The following is a 19678-nucleotide window of genomic DNA, read 5'->3' as shown; positions in this document are numbered from 1 at the left end:
AACGCCCTACCCGCTGTGCTATCGCTCCAGCCCCTTAATTAGGCTTTTTGGGTGTTTTACTCTTTTGGGTTTTGGGGTTTGGGGTGACAACAAGATCAGGGCTTACTCCTAGCTCTGTGCTTAGGAATCACTCCTGGAGGGGTTGGGAAATGAAATGTGGTGCCAGGGATGGCGTCCAGATCAACCACGTGCAAGGCAAGTGCCTTACCCACTGTATTGTCTCTGCAGATCAGGTTTTGCTTGAGGACTGAGCTCCAGGGGAGAGACTGTGGGCACACAGAGAGGGGTGAGTGAGCAGAGAGAAAAGAATCCAGGGCCGGAACGATAGTACAGCGGGTAGGGCACTTGCCATGCACGCAGTCGACCCGGGGTTCAATCCCCGGCATCCCATATGGTCCCCCCAGCACCGCCAGGAGTCATTCCTGAGTGCAGAGCCAGGAATAACTCCTGTGCATCGCTCAGGTTACCCAAAAAGAAAAAAAAAAGAAAGAAAAGAGAAGAATCCATAATCTGAGGTGCTGGAGGATAAAGAAGCCACTTCCCTGGGGTCACACTGGGTGAGGAGGGAAGCATGACACTGAGACAGGGACACCCCCCCACAAGATCAAAACTACCAAGGTGGGCATCTGGCCTGGCCAGGAGCCTGCCCTGGAGGAGGTGGCCTCGAAGCCTGGGGTCAGCTATCCACCCTGCTCAGCTAAGAGCAGTCTTTGAAGATGGTCCATCTCTAGGTCCGTTTCATGCTCTGTAAGAGGAAAACAATAAGGCCTGCTGAGTCTGCCTTGGCTGTGGGGCTGGGATTTAATAATGGATTCAAAGCACTGTGTGAGCTGAAAAAGAAAAACAATGGGTGGAAGGTGGATTACAGGGCCTGAAATCTGGCCCCAGCTTCGCCCTCCCTCTGGAGAGGAAGAAGCGCCCCCTGGTGGTCAGGGGCAGAAAGGCAGGAGAACTTGAAGGAGGCCGGACCAGCTCTTTTTGGGGTAGCACTATAGCACTGTCCTCCCCATTGTTGATCGATTTGCTCGAGCAGGCACCAGTAACATCTCCATCATGAGGCTTGTTACTGTTTTTGGCATATAGAATATGCCACTGGGAGCTTGCCAGGCTCTGCCGTGCAGACAGGATACTCTCGGTAGCTTGCGGGCTCTTCGAGAGGGATAGAGGACTCGAACCCGGGTCTGCCGCGTGCAAGGCAAACGCCCTACCCGCTGTGCTATCACTCCAGCCTTTCTGGGCTAAACAACAGAAACGTATTCACTCTAGTTCTTAGACAGTAAAGTCCAAATATTAAAGTGGAAGTTTATTCAGTTCCTGATGAGAACACTACCCTTGTTCATAGTCCCCTTGTTTTTAAATATTTGGGCCACATCTGGCAGTGTTCAGGGACCAGACAGGGATCTAACTGGGGTGGGCTGCATGCAAGGAAAGCTCTCTGGTACTGCCTCTCTGCCCTCAAGCCAAATCTTTCTGTTTGTTTTGTTATGGGGTCACACCCTGAGTCAGGAGTTACTACTGGCAGTGCTCAGGGACCATATGGGATGCTGAAGATTGAACCCCCATCAGCCATGTGCTGGGCAAGCACCTTATCTGCTTCTCCAAATCTTTTCGTTGTTATTTTTCTGCCTCACCCTGCAGTGTTCAGGGCTTTCTCCTGGCTCTGATCACTCCTGGCAGACTTGGGAACTATATGGGGTGCTGGGGATCCAACCTAGGTCAGCTGTGTGCAAGGGCCTTACCTGCTGTACTATCATTCTGGCCCTCTTCTGAGACAAATCTTGAAGGTTCTTCACTGCCCTACAGCACAATAGGGCCTGAAGGCTGAGACCTGGGTAGTGGGTGGAGCCCAGGCTCTGGGCAACGTCCCAGGCATCCCATTGAGTGGACCTCCAGGATGGGGTAGGCAAAGGTCCACTCCTGATGAGCGACTTTGCCAGATCTCTGAGTCATCCTGGGTAGGAGGAAACCCACCTGCGCACAGCTGGAAGAAGGTCCCCAAGCCTGGCCAGGATGGGGCCCGCAGTTCAGTCAGCTTGAGGGTGGGGACCGGGCAGGGCTGTGACAGGAGGCAGCCCTGAGGTCCAGCAGAAGCCAAGACAGAGGCCACGCCTCTGCCCTGCCCAACCATCGGCAGCCCCTGGGGAGAAGGCTCGAGGAGGGAGGAGAGGAAAGGGGGCTCAGCCCTCAAGACCCTTCAGTTGGCGGACCCTGAACAACTGAAGGCCCAGTGAGGTACCCATACATGTGCATACACACACACACACACACACACACACACACACACACACACACACGTGCATGCACATGAGCGAGCCTAGGATGACTTAAAGGACCCTGTCACCCTGCAGGGTCTGAGAACACCCAAGATGGAGAGAAAGGAATTGAAATGTGCTGGGAAGCAGGGAGACAGCCCGAAGCGCTGAGTGAAGGGTCCGCATGGAGGAAGCCTGGGATTGATCCCCAGCAGAGAGCGGTCTCTGAGCACTGATGGGAGTGACCCTGAGCACACAGCAGGGAATAGCCCTCAGCACTGCAAGGGGTCGCCACAAAACTTAACACAGAGGCAGAAAGGACAGGGGCTAAGGTTTGCATGCAGCCACCAATCCCCCGGCACCGCATGGGTCCCTGAGTTCCACCAGGAGAGATCCCTGAGCACAGAGCCAGGAGTAAGCTTCGCTGGATGTGCCCCCAAATCCCTCCCAAAACACAACGTATTGGACATCTGACATGTGCCAAGCTCTTTGCCAGCAATGTTTCATGCACTCTCCCGGGGCATAAAGCAGGTACTCTTAGCCCCGCCTCAGACAGCACAGAAGGCTCAGTGAGGTTGTGTGGTTTAGTGCAAACCATGCTAAGCCCTGGCACTTTCTACCAAGCACAATCCCTCTAGGAGGCATGAGGCCAGGTAGCTTCCTCCAGCTTCAGGAGGCCAAATTCTGGGTTTCTGCTTGAGGCCTCTGTATTTCTCCTCGCCCCGCCTGTTCGGGTGCACCCAAGAGGGACGTACACCAATGTCCCCCAGGCCCCCTTGGGCCCTTCTGGGAGAGAAAGAGGAGGAGAAGGAGAAGATGGGGGGGGGAGAGAGGGGAGGGAGGGGCCCCCACCTCCCCTGGAGGCTCTGGAGATGCCGGACAACTCCTCCCTCTCCTCTGTCTGGCCCTGAGCCAGCCTGGGCGGGAGCACGGGGAGAAGGGTGGGGTGGAAAGAGCAGCAGGGGCGTAAGCCCTTCTGTCCCCCACCCCCACCCCCACCCCAGCGCACAGGGAGAGATTCCAGGCATGCTCCCCTTGAAGGAAACCCCTCATGCCAAACTCCACACATACCAACCAGACGCAGCAGGGCGGTCCCTGCACTATAAAAGGATTCTTTGCTTTACAAGAGGGCTCAGCACATGGGATCTTAAAATAGGTGCTTCCCCTCGGTGCCCTGGGAGAGCTCCGGTTTCCATCTGGGGCAGACCTTGGGGTACACCCCCAAAGCAGGTGACCCCCATGGAATTGGCAAGACTGGCATGGCCTGAGGCCTTGTTTTATTTTTTGTTTGGGGGCTTCACCTAGCGGGTGCTCAGGGATTACTCCTAGCTCTGTACTCAGGAATCATTCCTGGCGGTGCTTGGGGGATCATATGGGTGCCAGGGATTAAACTCTGGTCCGGCACATACAAGGGAAGTGCCTTATGCCCTGGTCAAAGGTCTTGTCATGAGTTTGGGAGCATCTCCATGACTGTGCTAATCTACATGGTGGGTTCCCAGCTGGTTGGAGGGGAAGGTCCCAGTCTGAAGAACAAGTTCACCAGAGTCTGTATCTGGGACGGGTTTTCTCACAGTCCGAGGGATACGCTGGTGACCGCACTCCTTAGCAGTATCTCAAGACACCTAGAGAACCTCCTGAGCACAGCTGGTGGGATGTCAGAGTAACCCAGAGGACAGGTTCAGATTTCCCCACCACTCCCCTGTCACATGGTGCAGGTTCCACAGAGAGCAGCCCATGGCCTGGAAAGGAGCAGCAGTGAGCCCCAGAGAAGTATAGAAGACCGGTCTGGGCACATGGCGAAGCAGCAGGGCACTGCCAAAAAGTAAATAAAAATAAAAATCTAACCAGAGGGTGGGGTCAGGGTCATAGTACAGCAGGTAGAGCACTTGCCTTGTAGGAGGCCAATCTAGGTTTTGCTCGAGCAGGCCCAGTAACGTCTCCATTGGAGATTCTGTTGTTACTGTGTTTGGCATATTGAATATACATCATGGGGAGCTTGCCAGGCTCTGCCGTGCGGGCGAGATACTCTCGGTAGCTTGCCGGGCTCTCCGAGAGGGGTGGAGGAATCGAACTCGGGTCGGCCATGTTGGCTGCGTGCAAGGCAAACGCCCTACCGCTGTGCTATCGCTCCAGCCCATCCAGGTTAGATCCCCAGCATCCCATACGGTTCCCTGAGCCCCTCCAGAAGTGATCCCTGAGCAGAGAGCCAGAAGTAAGCCCAGAGCACCACCAGGGGTGATCCAGAAACTAAAAACCAACACACACACACACAATACTCAGGAGTTTTCAGAGGTCTGGGGCTGGAGCCATAGTCCATCAGGGAAGGAGTTTGCCTTGCAGGCTGCTGACTCGGGGTCAATCTCCGGCATCCCATATGATCCACCAAGTCTGGAGTGATTCCTGAATACAATACCAGGGGTAAACCCTGAACATCTTCAAAACCTCAAAAAAAAATGGTTTTCAGAGGTCTCACCCTCACACTGATGATGTTGGGGGCCTGGCATGTTGTGTTGCCCATGACCTGGGTTGGTGGCAGAGAGCACAGGGGACTCAGGAGTGTGACTCAGGCAGAGCTGCAGGCTCTGAGACAGGCCAGGAGGAGAAGTGGTCTCTGCCCTGCCCATTTGATTTTTTTTTTGCACTGGGGGACACCCAGTGGTATGGGGGTGCTGCAACTTTCTGTTTGTTTTTTTTCTTTTTGGGGGGTCACACCTGGCAATGCACAAGGGTTACTCCTGACTCTGCGCTCAGGAATTACCCCTGGCGGTGGTCAGGGGACCATATGGAATGCTGGGAATTGAACCCGGGTTGGCTGCATGCAAGGCAAATGCCCTACCCGCTGTGCTATTGCTCCAGCTCCTCTGTTAGATGTTTGAGACTCACCCAAGTATGCCGGGGGGGACCATGCTATGTAGGAGACTGCACCCAGGCCTCCCGCATGCAAAGCAGGCACTCAGCCTTTTGAGCCGTCTCATTTGGTGGTGTGGAGGGCCATTCCCCACAGTACACATTTCTCTGCACTGGGTCGGTGGTGACAGTCGATGGTGATGATGGAGTCCCCTTGCCTTGCCCCCCTCCCCACCCAGTGCCAGAGAACTGCCACTGACCATTTAGATTAACAGCCAAGATGCCACACAGCGCTCAGAGTCAGGCCCAGCCCACAGCCACACCCCAAACATCAGGCCCAGCCCAAGGAAGGCTCCCAGAGCACTTCAGGCCTTCTCAGAGCCCCCCTAGAAACCCCTGAAATTGGGGTCACCCCATCCCTTGCCTTGACTTCACCCATGGCAATAAGTCACACTCCATCTTTCCTGTGGCCCCGCTCGTCACCTTCACAGTCAACCCCAAATCCTCACCCAGAGCAGGGATCTGAGCCCAGTCTGCAGAGGGGTCTCAGAGCCTGGACCCCACAGGCAGCCCCACCACGGAAGAGCCCTCTCAGGGCTCCAAACCCACTCCCAGGTCAGAGCGGGTCAAGAAGGGAGCAAGGGAAGCTGCCCCTCAGCAGGCCAGAGCAGGGGTGGGGTCCCAGTCCAGACCCGCTCTTCTATTTATTGGGGGGCTGGTCACTCCTGCAGCTTTGGCTGACATCTGTGAGGGGGTGAGGAATTCTGTTCTGAAGGGGCTCCCCACCCCCACGAAGGAGTGTAAAAGGCGGAAGCTACTGGGGCCTGCTGGTCGATGTGGGGGAGGGCTGTGTTTGGGGGGCATATGGCAAGCTTGCCCAGACTACCCCATCTTTTCACTGCTGTGAAATGGTGGCGGCAGCTGCTGCAGCTGCTGTAACTGGGAGAGGAGGGGACCCGGTGATAGGAGAAGCCCCTTGATGGCAAGCGGGGAGGGGGGATGGCTCTATCTTGAGGTCCCACCACGGGGATCTGGGATCAGCCTTCCCACCCCAGAGAGCCCCCCTCCTGTCACTGCTTCATTCTGCAGAGCCCACAGCGCCCCCTCCCCAGGCCCAGGATCCCAGCAGGGCTGGGCGCTCACCCAGTGGGGAGGGGGCTGCTAAAGGTGGGCGCTGCCCTCCCGCGGCGCGCGGCCCTGTGGGTGCTCTCCGTGCGCCCCTCCCCGCGGGGCAGTGGAGGGGAGTACTCTCGTACGCGCGTGTGTGAGTACACCGCAGCTCCGTGTCACCCCGGCCCCATCCCCCGCGCCGCCGCTCCCGGAGCCCCTGCACCCCAACCCCTCCCGGGGGGCATTCGGGGCCCCCTCTCTTTCGGAGCTCCTACCTGCTGGGGTCGCGGGTCCCTCTGCGCCCCCCGCCCTCCGCCGTCAGAGCCGCGCCCCGCGCCCACTGACCTGCTCCATGCTGCCCACTACGCCGTCCTCGCCGCGGCCGCCCCGGGGGGCGCAAGGGGCGGCGGCCCCATCCTGCCGGGTCCCCGGCAGCTGCACCCCAGGCCACCCGCAGCTGAGCGCCAGCAGCAGCGCCGGGTGTCCGCGCCCGGACCCCGCCCCGCCCGAGACCCCGCCCCTCCCGCCCAAAGCCCCGCCCCACCCGCCCGGCCCCGCCCCTCCCGCCCGAGGCCCCACCCACGCACCGGCCCCACCCACCAGAGGCCCCGCCCCAGATCCGTCCCGCCTGTGTGGGCGGCCCCACCCTCTGCTCCGCATCCCACTCCTCACTCCTCACGCCTCGGCCTGTTTGGCGTGTGGGCGCTGTGAGTCCTAGACCCTCTCTCTGGTACCTGAGATTTGGCCGTCGGGAGGATCCCACCCTCGTCTTACAGGGACCAGACGGCGGCGAGCACAGAGTGGCCGAGGGGAGACCCCCAAGGTCCAGATCACTATGTGCCGGGCCTCCCTGGATGCTGTGTTCCCGCTACCCCAGTGAGTGACCACGGTGAGCAAAGGAGCTAGTGAGGAGGGGTCCCCTCTTGCTGTGGTTCGACCTCCACTGCGGAGTGCTTGGAGGTGTGGGGAGCAGGGATGAAGTTTCCTGCCGACCACTGTGTGCCAAGCCTCCCACCCCCACATGTGCCAAGCGCGAGGATTCGAATCATTTGTCCCCTGTCAGGAAAGGCACATCTGAAGTCGCAAATACCAGGCTGAACCTCTTGGCGGGGGGCACGTGTGCCGTCCTTGTCCTAGAGAAGACCTACAGCTTCCGGGACACCTTGAGTGGCCACGGCTGACCAGCCCCTTCGCCTGGACAGGGCCCAACTGAGGGGCATCAAAGGGCAGATGTGGGAGAGCAGGGTAGCCTGCCCAGGGCGGGATGTGGAATCCTGGAGCCCATAGGCAGCTGGTGTGTAAACTGACTAGCTGCCCAACACCCCAAACCTAAAGCTGTGCCCAGGCCGGGTGCAAACTTCTCTCTGGGCCCTGAACTCTGTTAGGCAGCAGAGGGTGAGGGCGCAGGGGGTGGGAAGCTGAGATGGGAAGTTAAGATCCTCAGTGGACCTAGACAAAAGGGGCTTTATGGACTTGTGTGGGGGGCCCTGGGGGTGGAGGGGAGGAGCAGACAGGAATGAGGGCTGGGAAGGCCCTCAGCAACCCTACGGCTTAGCTCGGGCCTGAGGCTGGACTCCCCCAGTCCTCCCAGCATTGGCCCTGTGGGTACTTGTTGCTTTGCCTGACGCTAGAGGCAGAAACCAGTCCCAGGAGCCCTGGTCCCCAGCGTCCCACCTCCCAGAGCCCCGACAGGCACTGCCCACACACTCCCAGTCTTCCGTGTTGTGCTGCAGCCTCCCTTGGCTGCCCCGCCATGACCTCTCAGTGGCCTCCTGGCCAGGCTGCTGCCCCTGCTGGCTTCCCCAGGGAGGGGAGGGGCAGATTTGGGTGGGGTCACAAGGCTTATGGGGTCAATGGGGCCTTTTGTCCGTCCAGACTGAATCTTTCCTGGGCTGAAGAGACAGGAGCCGGAGTGCTGGCAAGCAAGCCTGTTCCCGATGTTGACCCATCATCTCGGTCCCCGGGGGACAGAGGCCATGCTCCATTCGTCCCTGGGGGTTCTCTCCACCCCACGTAGTGATGGAAGCCTCATGCTTCTCAAACAGCTGCTGGATGGCTGGGCCTGTTTGGGGATGGCTTTTGCAAGGTCAAAAACTGTTCCCAGATGCTGAGTTGACTCCTCCGAAGCAGTGGACCTGGAACAGTGGCTGGATTTCTAGTCACCCCAAATTTCATTCAGCCGCAACCCTGAGCACTTCAGGAAGCTTCTGCTGTCTGCCCCAGCTTGGGGAGACTAGGGTGTGGTTTCCTCAAGCTCCGTCTTCCCTGGAGTCATCCTTCTTTCCTGGTGGTTTAAATTCCTGACAAGTTCTCACTGTTTCCTCTTTCTACTCCCTATTTGGGCCAGAATGGTCAGCAACAGCAGCTGGGGGGTGGGGAGGCAGATCCCCACTTGGGCTTTTCTACGTTTACCATATTTGATCTCCTCCATAAGGCTAAAAGAAGATATCTCTCTCGCTTTTCTCTGTCTCTCCCTTCTTTCCTCTTTCTCTCTTTATGGAGTGGGCTTTTTTGTCTATTTTATTTTATTTTATTTTTGCTTTTTGAATCACACCCAGAGAGCGCAGGGGTTACTCCTGGCTTTGCATTCAGTAATTACTCCTGGAGGTGCTCAGGGGACCATATGGGATGCCGGGGATCGAACCTGGGTCAGCCGCGTGCAAACGCCCTCCCTGCTATACTATCTCTCCGGCCCCTTCCTCCCTCTCTCTTTTGTGGGGGCCATACCTAGTGATACTCAGGGGTTACTATGGCTCTGCACTCTGGAATCACTCCTGGTGGTGCCTGGGGGACCATATGGGATGACGGGGATTGAACCTGGGTTGGCCACGTGCAAGGCAAATGCTCTACTTGCTGTACTAGTGCTCTGGCTCCAAGACTCTCATATATTGTTGCATGTGTTGGACCAAAAAAAAAAATCATCCTTTTAGGGGTTTAAAAAATAAAAGATCTCAGACTAGTACAGCAAGCAGGGCACTTACCTTGCATGCTGCTAGTCCGAATTCCATCCCCTGCATCCCATATGGTTCCCCTAGCCCTGCCGGAAGTAATCCCTGAATGCAGAGCCTGAGCATCACTGGGCATGGTTTCAAACCAAACCAAACCAAAAAGTCCAAGTCTGGTCAGTATCACATTTCCAGCCATGGCCAAGAGGAAGCTCAGCAGAAGAGCACTGGCACATGTGAGGTCCTGGGTTTGATCTCTGGCATAGGAAAAAAAAAAAAAAAACAGAAACCAAATGAAAATCAACACAACATTTTCCAACCATCTCTTCAAGACGATTGTGTGCACTTCGCACTGGAGAAATGCAGACCAAGATTCCAGGGCAGTGCTGCCGTTTAGTGGCTGCTGTCCTGGCCATGTGTCCTGGTGCCTCTGAATCTCCCACTTCCTGACCCACAAACCCTGAGCACACAGGGGCTACCTCACCAGCTGGTGTGAAGAGGCTGAGAGATGTGAGTGTAAAGTGCTTGGCCCACTAATGGCACATGACTAAAGTCAAGTCCGTTCAGGGCCAGAAAGATAGCTCAAGAGGACATAGTGCATGCCCTACACAGCATGCTTTATAGTTTGACGCCCAGCTTTGACCCCTGGCTCTGTGTGGTCCCCTGAGCACTGTTGGTAGCAAACTCCCCTACAGATTTGGTCCACCCCCCTTTATTTTTTATTTCATTTTATGTTTTCGCTTTTTGGGTCATACCTGGCGATGTTCAGGGGTTACTCCTGGCTCTGCACTCCGGAATTACTCCTGGTGGTGCTCGGGGAATCATATGGGATGCTGGGAATCGAACCCGGGTCGGCCACGTGCAAGGCAAATGCCCAACCCGCTGTGCTATCGCTCCAGCCCCTCCACCCCCTTTTAAAGTTTCTACAAAGAGCTATATTTATTCATCTCACGTTGACTACAATTAGCTTTAGCTCAACAGATGACAAATTCTGACTTTGTCCCAAGTTTGGGGGGCGGGGGGCTGTTCCCTTGGAGGACACCATAAGATTTTCCTTTGGAGGGCAAGTGTGTTTATCTGGGTGGGGAGCAGAGGTGATCAAGGGCAGTGCAGCTTGGCACCTGCTCCAGCCCCTCTGCCTCTGCAGCCTCTGGGGCTCCCTGGGGGAGTCAGCCTGGGGTAAGGCAGACAGCGCCCAGGGAGCTGTGGGTGAGAGAGGAGAGGAAGGAAGTGGGTGGCAGCTGGCGCTCCCCCACCTGTGAAGCCACGTATGATGCAACCTTGCTGAGGTTGCAGTGCCTAGTGCAGGATAGTGGTGCGGGGTGCCAGGGGCCAAGGGCAGCAGACTTGAGGGACCTGCAGATCTGACCCCAGATTCCCAGCCCAACACGTGGCTCTGTGTGCTCCCCCCTCCCACACCTTCACGCAGCTCTTCCCTTAGGGACGGACCCTTCCCCAGTCAGACATGATGCAACTAGGACATCATTCCCAACGGCAGCCTCTAGGGGACGCACCACCTCCTGGGGAGGGGGGCAGATGATGAGAGACCCAGGCAGGGACTCAGAGGCCCCTCGCCGGCATCCTCCCCATGGGCTCTGGTCCTGCTTCCTCTCAACCCAAAGACAAAAGGCAAAATGTTCCAGAGAAGGTAGGTTGGGAAGGCTCAGGGGCTCACATAGGAACTTGTCAAGCCTAAAAGGAAAATGGGTAGATATAAATGCCAGAGAGACAGAGAGAGAGAGAGAGAGAGAGAGAGAGAGAGAGGGAAAGGAAGGAAGAAAAAGTGCCTGCCTGCCACAGAGGCAGGCAGGTGGGGGTGGGGAGGGAAATGGGGGACATTGATGGTGGAAAATGTACACTGTACACTGGTGAAGGGATGGGTGTTGGAATATTATATAACTGAAACCCAATCATGAACAGCCTTGTAACTGTGCATCTCACTGTAAGGTAAAAGGTAAGGTAAAGGCCTTCCCGTTGATCGTCGATTTGCTCGAGCGGGCCCAGTAACGTCTCCATTGGAGACTTTGTTGTTACTGTGTCTGGCATATCGGATACTCTCGGTAGCTTGCCGGGCTCTCCGAGAGGGGCGGAGGAATCGAACTCAGGTCGGCCATCTTGGCCGCTTGTAAGGCGAACGCCCTACCGCTGTGCTATTGCTCCAGCCATCTCACTGTAATTCAATTAAAAAAATTTTAAAAAATTGAAAGTGGGAGGCTTGGGACTGGAGTGATAGTGCAGCAGGGGAGGGCACTTGCTTCGAACGTGCTGACCGGGTTCAATCCCCAGCACCCCATGTGGTCCCCTGGGCACCACTGGGAGTAATTCCTGAGGGCAAATCCAGGACTAACCCCTGAGCATCGCTGAGTGTGGACCCCCCCAAAATGTGGGGGGCTTGGGTGATGGCTCCAGGGCTGAAGCACAGGCCTGTTATATACAGGACCCTGTACAGGGCCTGTCGACAAAGCACTGGGTTCCATTCCTGGTACTGGAGGGAGTAGCCCTACTGGTCCCCAGCATCTCTGGGGAGGGTCCCCCCCTGTAAAATTAAACAAACAAATAAGCCTGTGGGGGCAGGGGTGGGGTGTGAGGGTGCCTTGGCAGCTCCTGGGTGTCTGCCTCTATTCCCCACCCTGGAAGCCAAGAGAAACAAGGTGTGGTCCTTCTCCTTCTGCAGGAAAAAGGGGTCTCGCATAGATGGTGAGTTATGGACCTGGACCCCAGGGGCCAGGGCATCACATGCAGCCGCAGAAGGGAATAGAGGAAGATTGTGTTCCGAAGGATTTTTTTTTGTAACTTAAAAAATCTTTTTTTTAGTTGGATATCCATGAGACAGACCATTACAAAGCTGTTCATAATTGGGTTTCCAGTCATACAACGATCCAGCACCCATCGCTCCACCAGTGTACATTTCCCACCCATAGAGGGAGGCTGGGGGGTAGAGACTGGGGGGTTGGGGAATGGTGGTGGGGTTCCGAAGGATTTCAGCCCAGCCTCTTCCCGACAAGAGAAGCTCTGGACAGGCTCGCAGAGAGGCCAGCTGGTGGCGGAGCTCTGGGGAGCCGCTAGGTGGCAGGATAAGGCTGCAACTCCCGCCTCGCCCGCTTCTGCGCAGAGCCGGAGCCTCCCGCCCGCGCCCCTCTTCCCCCGCCCCTGCTCACTCCTCTGCAGTCTGCTGATCGCGCTCTCCCAGCCTCTCCATTCTGCCTTCTGCCTTCGAGGAGACAAAAGGCTCTCAGTTTTCGTCCAAATGCCGCTAATAATAACGCGCTCTCGCCGGGCTCTCTGCTGAATGCCGAGGCCGGGTCTCTGCACGCCTGATCTTATTTACCTCCCCCACACCAGGTAGATAAAGACATTCTCCTTCTTTTCTGGAGGAGACAGACCGAGCAAGCCGAAAGAGCTGGCTCAGGAACACAGCCCGGGGGAGTAGTGCTCAGACTCAGGAGTGCTCAGACTCAAAGCTGGATGGGGATCCTCGCGGAGCGGGGAAGGACCTACAGGTGCTGCTGAGAAGTTTGGTCCACTGTCCTTACCGCCCTTTCAGTACCAGGGGCTTAGTGTCACGGTGTGAAACTGGCTGTTTACCCAAGTGATTTGAGGCTCGCTCTAGCCCTGCGGGGCTGAGAACCCCCACCTAGAATTGGGCAGACCTCCCCCAGGCCCACAAACCCCGCCTCCTCCACGATTTACATACCCGCCCCTCCTCCAACTCACAACCCCGCCCACTCCCTAACCACGCCCCCATACTAACAAACCCCGCCCCTCCCCCAGATTGACAAACCTGAGTCTCCTCCAGAATCTTCCAAACTGACATTCTAGGTTCTCTCCCCTTTTTTTTGGGGGGGGGGAGGTTTGAGGGGTGGAGAGGGCACACTGGGCTCAGGGCTTTGTACTCAGAGATCACTTCTGAGGTGGGCGCTAGGGATCAAAGCCTGTTGGCCACTTGCCCTGCCCGCTGTACTACGGCTCTGGCCTCTCCAGGTTCTTTCCTTACTTAGATTGCTCATAGAACTTTCCTTCAGCGTAGTTGCCCTTCGGTCAGGCCCAGTGTGGTCCCGGCACCCAATATTGTCACTCTCCTCCTAGCCTGCCGGTTTTTTACCTACCCACCCTTTTCAATGCACTTGGGGCCTATTTTGGGGTGCTGGCACATCACTGTACCTGGGGGACAGCTGAGAGGCCACTCCATGAGTTAGTAGCATGTCTAAAGGTGGGTCGACAGTCACTTCTACAAATGGAAGAAATAGCCACACATCTGCTGGGGACCATCTGGGGATCAAACAGGCCGTGGCTACATGTAAGGAAAATGCCTTAACCTCTGTACTATATATACATATATATATTTTCATTTTTGTTTCACCCTCTTCACCTTTATTTCCCTCACCCCTGCTTCCCTTTATTGTCATCTTCATTAGCTTCACGAGGGTTGCACCTCTAGCTACCTGCTTGCCACAGACTTTAGCTCATGCATACTCTGGTTCAGGTGTTCCCCTGGGGTCACTGTGGCTCTCACACTCTGTAGCTGTGGTACTTGCTGGATCTTTCCCACTTCCGTGGTGCTCGTATACCTGTGTGCTGGAGATCACACTCCCTCCAGACAGCAGAGCTACAGGGACTGCACTTGCCTCCTGTGTGGGTGGGGATAGATCTCATGGCCTTGTGCATGCAAGGCAGGTGCTTCTATCTAGGACTGGGGGCCCTGAAACAGCTTCCTTAGTTTCAACAGGATCACAGCTACCGGATTCTCCTATCCCATTCTAAACCTCCCAAGCAGACTCAGTCATTACTTCTGCACCCCTTATCTTTCTTTCCCAACATATATCAGGCGAACCCCATGAACCCAGGACCATTATCTATAGGTTAAAGTTTCTCGGGGGATAGGGTAGGAGCCCTGCCACCCCAAGAGGCACAGAAGGGGGCTGAGCTGAACTCTGCTTTACTATTTTTGTGTGGTGCTGGAATTCTAATCCAGGACTTCATACAATGAAGCTGCTACATTGGCATCATATGTGTTCTTTTGTAGGCCACACCCAGTGATTTTCAAGGACTACTCCTGACTGAGTGCCATATGTACCTCCCTGCCCCCTGCCTCAAACCAAGACCTCCTTTGTGCAAAGCACATGCGTCAACTTGCTGGGCTCTCTCCAGCCCTTGGGCTCTCTTCTGTTAAGTACAGCAGGACCAGTGGGTGGTTTGATGAAACCTCGGTGACTAGAAGTGACCCCACATTGCAGCATTGTCCACACTCCACCGAAGGGCAGCAATGGCTCTGATGCTGGTGGCATCAAGAGGAAATGATTATATTCCACTTTCACTGGGTTTTGGAAGGGGGCCACAACTGTGGTACTCAGGGTTTACTCCAAGTGGCGCTCAGGGAACCATATGTGGTGCCGGGGATCAAGCCTGAACTGGGGTCAGTTGCATGCAAACCAAGTGCCTTACCTTGCTGTTCTCTCTAGTAAGCTTCTGATAAGGATTACTGATTCCAGAGGGTTGGAGATTAAGAGGCACAGGTTTATTATTTACCAAGGAAACAGACTAGTGGCAGCAAGCTGGTCAAGACCACACATCTGCCTTGCAGGAAGGTATTGTAGTCAACATGGAGTCAATGTTAGACAAGGCAGCTGGGTAGAGTACAGCTGTGAGAAAGAGCAGGAGAAACATGTGTGCAAGGTTGTGCTAGCACCTTCGGGGATGTTTCTGGTCTCACTCTGGGGTCTATTCCAGACTCAGCTGTGACGGCGAGGGGCAGAGATCAGTGTTCTTTGCTTCCCATTCTCCAGATCGGCTAACACTATAGCTTAGATTGTACCACCACAGCCACGTGTGCCGAGACCCTAGCCACTACAACACTGACAACAGTGGAGAAGCGCACAGGGGTGAAGGGGCTTGCCATGCACACAGCTGGCCCCTATTGAGTTCCTGGCACCATATACAGCTCCTTACCCCAAGCACTGTTATGAGTTGACCCCTGAGCACAGAGCCAAGAGAAAGCCCTGAGCACTGCCAGGTATGGCCCACCATGCCCCCAAAAGAAAGATAAGGGTTTTATGGCCTAAGTCAGAAGGAACTAGTACTTATCTTTCTAAATCAAACTAACCTGCACCTAATGACACTAGTTAAAAATGAAGGAACCGGGCTAGGGAGATAGCACAAAGGGTAGGGCATTTGCCTTGCACAAGGCTGACCCAGATTTGATCCCTGGCACCACATATGATCCCTGAGCACAGAGCCAGGAGTAAACTCTAAGCAGAGTTGAGTATGGTCCCAAAACAAACAAAACCTCCCCCAAAATACAAACAAAAGAAGCAAAGCACAAACCACAAAGTAATTTCTAAACATTTTTATTTCAAATCTCTTCATCCCTCCCCAAAAAGACATGGGTCAGTACAGCAATCATAAAAAGGAGATACAAACACAAGAGTCAAATGTCTCCCGCACTGACACTTACAAAAAACTGGAAATTGTACATGGGGTTTCCAAACAGGACCTGCAGCAGCTACTAATGTCCCTTTACAAGAGTCACACATGCCTATTGATACAGTATATACAGACACCCCATTCTGAAACTAATCTACAGGGACATCCCCGCGCCCACCCCTCAGCCCCAGAAAAATACCAAAACACACCCAAAGTGCATTTGTGTTGTGTATATCAAAACATCTTTCCCTCTCCCCATCCCACCCTTAAACCCTCCCATCCCATTTTAAGATTGGCCTGCAAGTCTATTTTAACCATTTAGTAATTTTCTTATAGTTTATGAAAATAAATTATACAGCAACTATTTTAATAAATTAAGCACAAAAAGGGAGGAGGTAAAGGAGAACTGAATGGGAAGACGAGAGCCGGGCCACGCTTTGGCTGGGGTAGGGAGGCAGGGTGGCTACAGAGGACAGAAGTGGCTGCAGGGGGGGCGTGTGGCGCCCCTCCATGGAGAACCAGCAGCCACCCAAGCCCACAGGACACCCCTCTTCATTGAGTTTCTTAAAAACGACCAAAAAATGTACAGCAGTGGCCGTTCCAGGGGCAGCACCAGTTTGGGCGTTCCGGCGACCCACTCAGCAGTGCCTCGGTGAGGCTTGCTCCTTGGAGAAGGTTCCGGGCCTAACAGGGAAGGTGGGTCCCTGTTCTGGGGAGCACCAGGGATGGAGTTGTGGGACCAGCCTTCCCGCCTGACCTGAGCTGGAGGGGGCTTTAGACCGCAGCTCTGAGCAGGGCTGTGCGGTGTGTGTTCGTCCCGGTCAGACCTCAGTTTTCCTTACACCGTCTCCAGGAACAACTACGATCGCAGTCCAGCTGCAACCAACATTCACATCTTCCACGGGGTGGTGGCTGGCCACCCGCCCCTGCATGCCTCATGTGTGGCATTGCACAGGAGGTGGGGGGGGGGGCCGTTCCAGGTACCCCTAAAATGAGATGAAATGGGCACAAAGGCATGTCACAGACTCAGCATGCAGGACTGGCTTCCTGGGAGGTAGCTGGGGGCAGGACAGGAAGGGCGACGGGTGGCAAGGACAGGGAGGGACTGAGAAGCTGGGCAGCCCTGCCAGGAGCAAGAAGTTATGAGGACACACAGGAAATGGACCCGCCTGCCCAGGAAGGCTTCGGCGGGCAGACCGCCCAGTGATCCCGACACTCGCCACTGCACTGGCTTCCCGCACACCCCGGTCCCCGCAACTGGCTTGGGCCACCCCTTCTCCTACCGCTGACACTTGGCTCTGACTTCCCAGACTGCAGGGACACAGCCGGGCCGGAGGATGGACTCGGCCTCAGTAGCCCAATAATCCTTGAGCTATCATGGGGTGGGGGGAGGGTCACTTTTTTTTTTCTCTTTCTCTCTCTCTTTTTTTTTTTTAATAAAAAAAGGTTTTACTCCCCAGGAGCAAATAAATCATTTTGAACTACTGATAAACACTGCTGCAGTGAAAAGAAAGATGGCTACATGTATGCAATAGCACAAATTCAGTGTAAGAACAGCTGTGTCGACAATTAGAGATAAAAGTCATTTATCCACTCCCCCTTTCCCCACAAACCAAACCACGAGGATTCCCATAGGGAAAATGTCTAACTCAAAAGCTCCTCCCTCAGACACAGGGGGTGCGGTCATCTCCTTGGAGGGGGACGGAGCTGCCGGCCTTGCACTGCAGGCTCTCAGCACCCCAAGTTACTGCAGGCAAGACTTGGCATGCAGCCTCAGGCCAGCTCCCTGCCCACTGCAAGGACAGTCCCTTCAACCCCCACTTCCTGCTGGTGACCTGGGGCCTCTGGCTCTCCTCTGGCCTTTCATACTGGTCCCAAGTTCTTCTGAGGCCATCACCCTTCACTCCAGTCCTATGAGGTGGAGAGGGGCAAGCTCCTAGCCAGCCTCTCTGCTCCAGACGCTGGTGCTGCCATCCATGGCCCCACTTCTCACCAATGGTCCCAGACTCCCAGGTGTGCGCTGGCTCCCTACACCCCATCCTGTATTCCTGCCACACAGCCAGGGTGCAGTTGGAGCAGGTGGTGACAGCAGTCACGCCTGGTCCAAGGAAGGTTACAGCAGATCAACATACACAAGTTAGGGGCCGGGGCAGGGTCCGAGGCCGCCGCTGTCACCTGCACTCAGTCTGTAACCGACGATCCAACCACCGAGTGGCAGGTCTTTCAGCGAGGGCTGCAGAGAATGGTGGGACAGGGTGGGGTGGGCTCCGGGGAAAGGCAGGCAGGGCACTTCGGCCAACTGGCTCACCCTACCCCTCCTTCCACCTTCCCTGTTAGAGCATGTCTCTTTCCTCTGGCATCAGGACCTATAACCCGCTCTAGGGAGGGCAAACCAGATGGCAGCAGCCATGCCTGGCTCCTCAGGAAGCCCTGGTACCACAGTGGGTGGTTCCCGCTGCCCTCACTCGGGCTCTGGATTCCGCATCACTGCAACCTGCCAGCATGTGCTGGTGCTGGGCTTGGGTAGGCCCTGTGTGGCACCCAGCACGCAGATTCCCTCTGCCAGGCAGAACTTCTCATCTGGGCTCCTCGCCTCCTGCCCAAAGCCTCACTGCCACCAAGTATTCCTGCACCATCTGGTCTACCCAGGTCCTACCCACTCGGCGTTCTCACTGCCACACTGAGTCACTCCCTGCTGCTTTACACGCGGTAGCCGCCAGTGAGCTCCCCTGCATCCGCCTCTTGTGTTTTTCACTATGTCTGACCCAGAGCCGGCCAAAAACAATTCTAAGATTATGGGTGACTGAAATGGTTTAAACAAACAAAAACGAAACACCCCAAAGGTCCTGGGCAGCTATACGGTCACTTGAGGAGCCCGATTATTCTAGACTACTGGGGAGCCCTGTGTCAAGACAGTGAGTTACTCTGCAGCCCCAGAGGCCAGACCCGGTGCTGAGCTGACTCGTGGAAATCACCAGCATCACTGGGCCAGGTGAGAGGTGGCATCTGGTGGCAGATCAAGGTGGGCAATGCACATGCCATAGACATGGCTTGCAGGCAACAAGGCACACGTCCCCCCAACCCAGCGATGCAGAGGACAGTAGCCATTCTGTGCAGGACATGAGTAAGGCAGCTGGACACTGCTGTAAGCTACCAGGACAGCGGGGCCTCAGCCCACCCAGCAGGAACCCACAGGACCTCACAGTGTCCTGTTCTGGGAGGGGAGGCAGACATGAGCCGGGGGAACCAAAAGGGTGAACACCTCCTCTGCCCAGCTGCTCTACAGGACAGCAACCATGTTGCTCCACAGTCTGACAAAGGCTCGCCTCAGAAAAAAAAGATCTCAGAAACCCCAATGGTTCTCTCCCTCTCCATCCACTTTCACCTGGAAGCCAGATGACTCTCCAATCAGTGTCTGACACCTCCCCACCGCAGGAGAACAGGCTCTGACCCCAGCAGTACTGGGCAGGCAGGAAAAACACGGGAAGTAAAGTAGCCCTGAACACTTCCCGTGCCGGAACATCCACCTAGACAGAGGAGATGGGATGGGCCGCTCTCCACTGTGAGAATCCCATTCAGGCGGCGCCAACAATAGCTTCGTTTCTCACCTTCCTCCACAGTCCCTCTCGCTAGCTGGCAGACATATGGAGGTATGGAACGCTGACTCCTAAGTCGTGGGGACGCTTTGCTATTAAGAATCGGGAGGCAGGCTTGCTCCATTAACTTCAGCAGCCTCGAACTGGAGCACTCAACTGCTCAGGGGATACGTAATCTACTTCCTTGACAGCTGGCGGAAGCAACAGCAATGATGCTACCAGGACCAGGGTGAAACGAGTTATCTCAGGTGGGAAGTGGGCTGGGGCGGGGGGCTGGGACAGGGCTCACTTGAGGTCACAGAGCAGAAGAATTCAGGGAAACAAAGGTAACCGGCTTTTATAAGAGATGAGTCTGCAATCAAGTTCCTGAGCCTAGAAGGACATGCTGTTTATCTGTTTTGGCCCCATCATCTCTGAGACCACCCACCCTCCTTCCTGGCCTACTCCTCCTGAAGGTGGTGCTTGGGCACAAGTGGATGAGCAGTCAGTCCTCATGCCCAGAAGCTCC

General features: G+C 55.6%; 1 protein-coding gene across 1 annotated transcript in view; it reads right to left on the bottom strand.

Annotated features, from left to right (window-relative positions):
• Positions 1-6692, bottom strand: part of ARHGAP23 (Rho GTPase activating protein 23) — a 75764-nt gene extending 69072 nt beyond the window's left edge. The window contains exon 1 of the mRNA XM_056126790.1: positions 6555-6692. Coding sequence (XP_055982765.1) covers positions 6555-6563 — 9 coding nt within the window. The 5' untranslated portion in view covers positions 6564-6692. The remainder of the gene's footprint in view (positions 1-6554) is intronic.
• Between the last annotated feature and the right edge of the window lie 12986 nt (positions 6693-19678).

This window comes from Sorex fumeus, unplaced genomic scaffold, assembly GCF_029834395.1.
Source record: "Sorex fumeus unplaced genomic scaffold, SorFum_2.1 ptg000063l, whole genome shotgun sequence".
Lineage (NCBI taxonomy): Eukaryota > Metazoa > Chordata > Mammalia > Eulipotyphla > Soricidae > Sorex > Sorex fumeus.
This window is presented reverse-complemented; position numbering and strand designations above follow the sequence as displayed.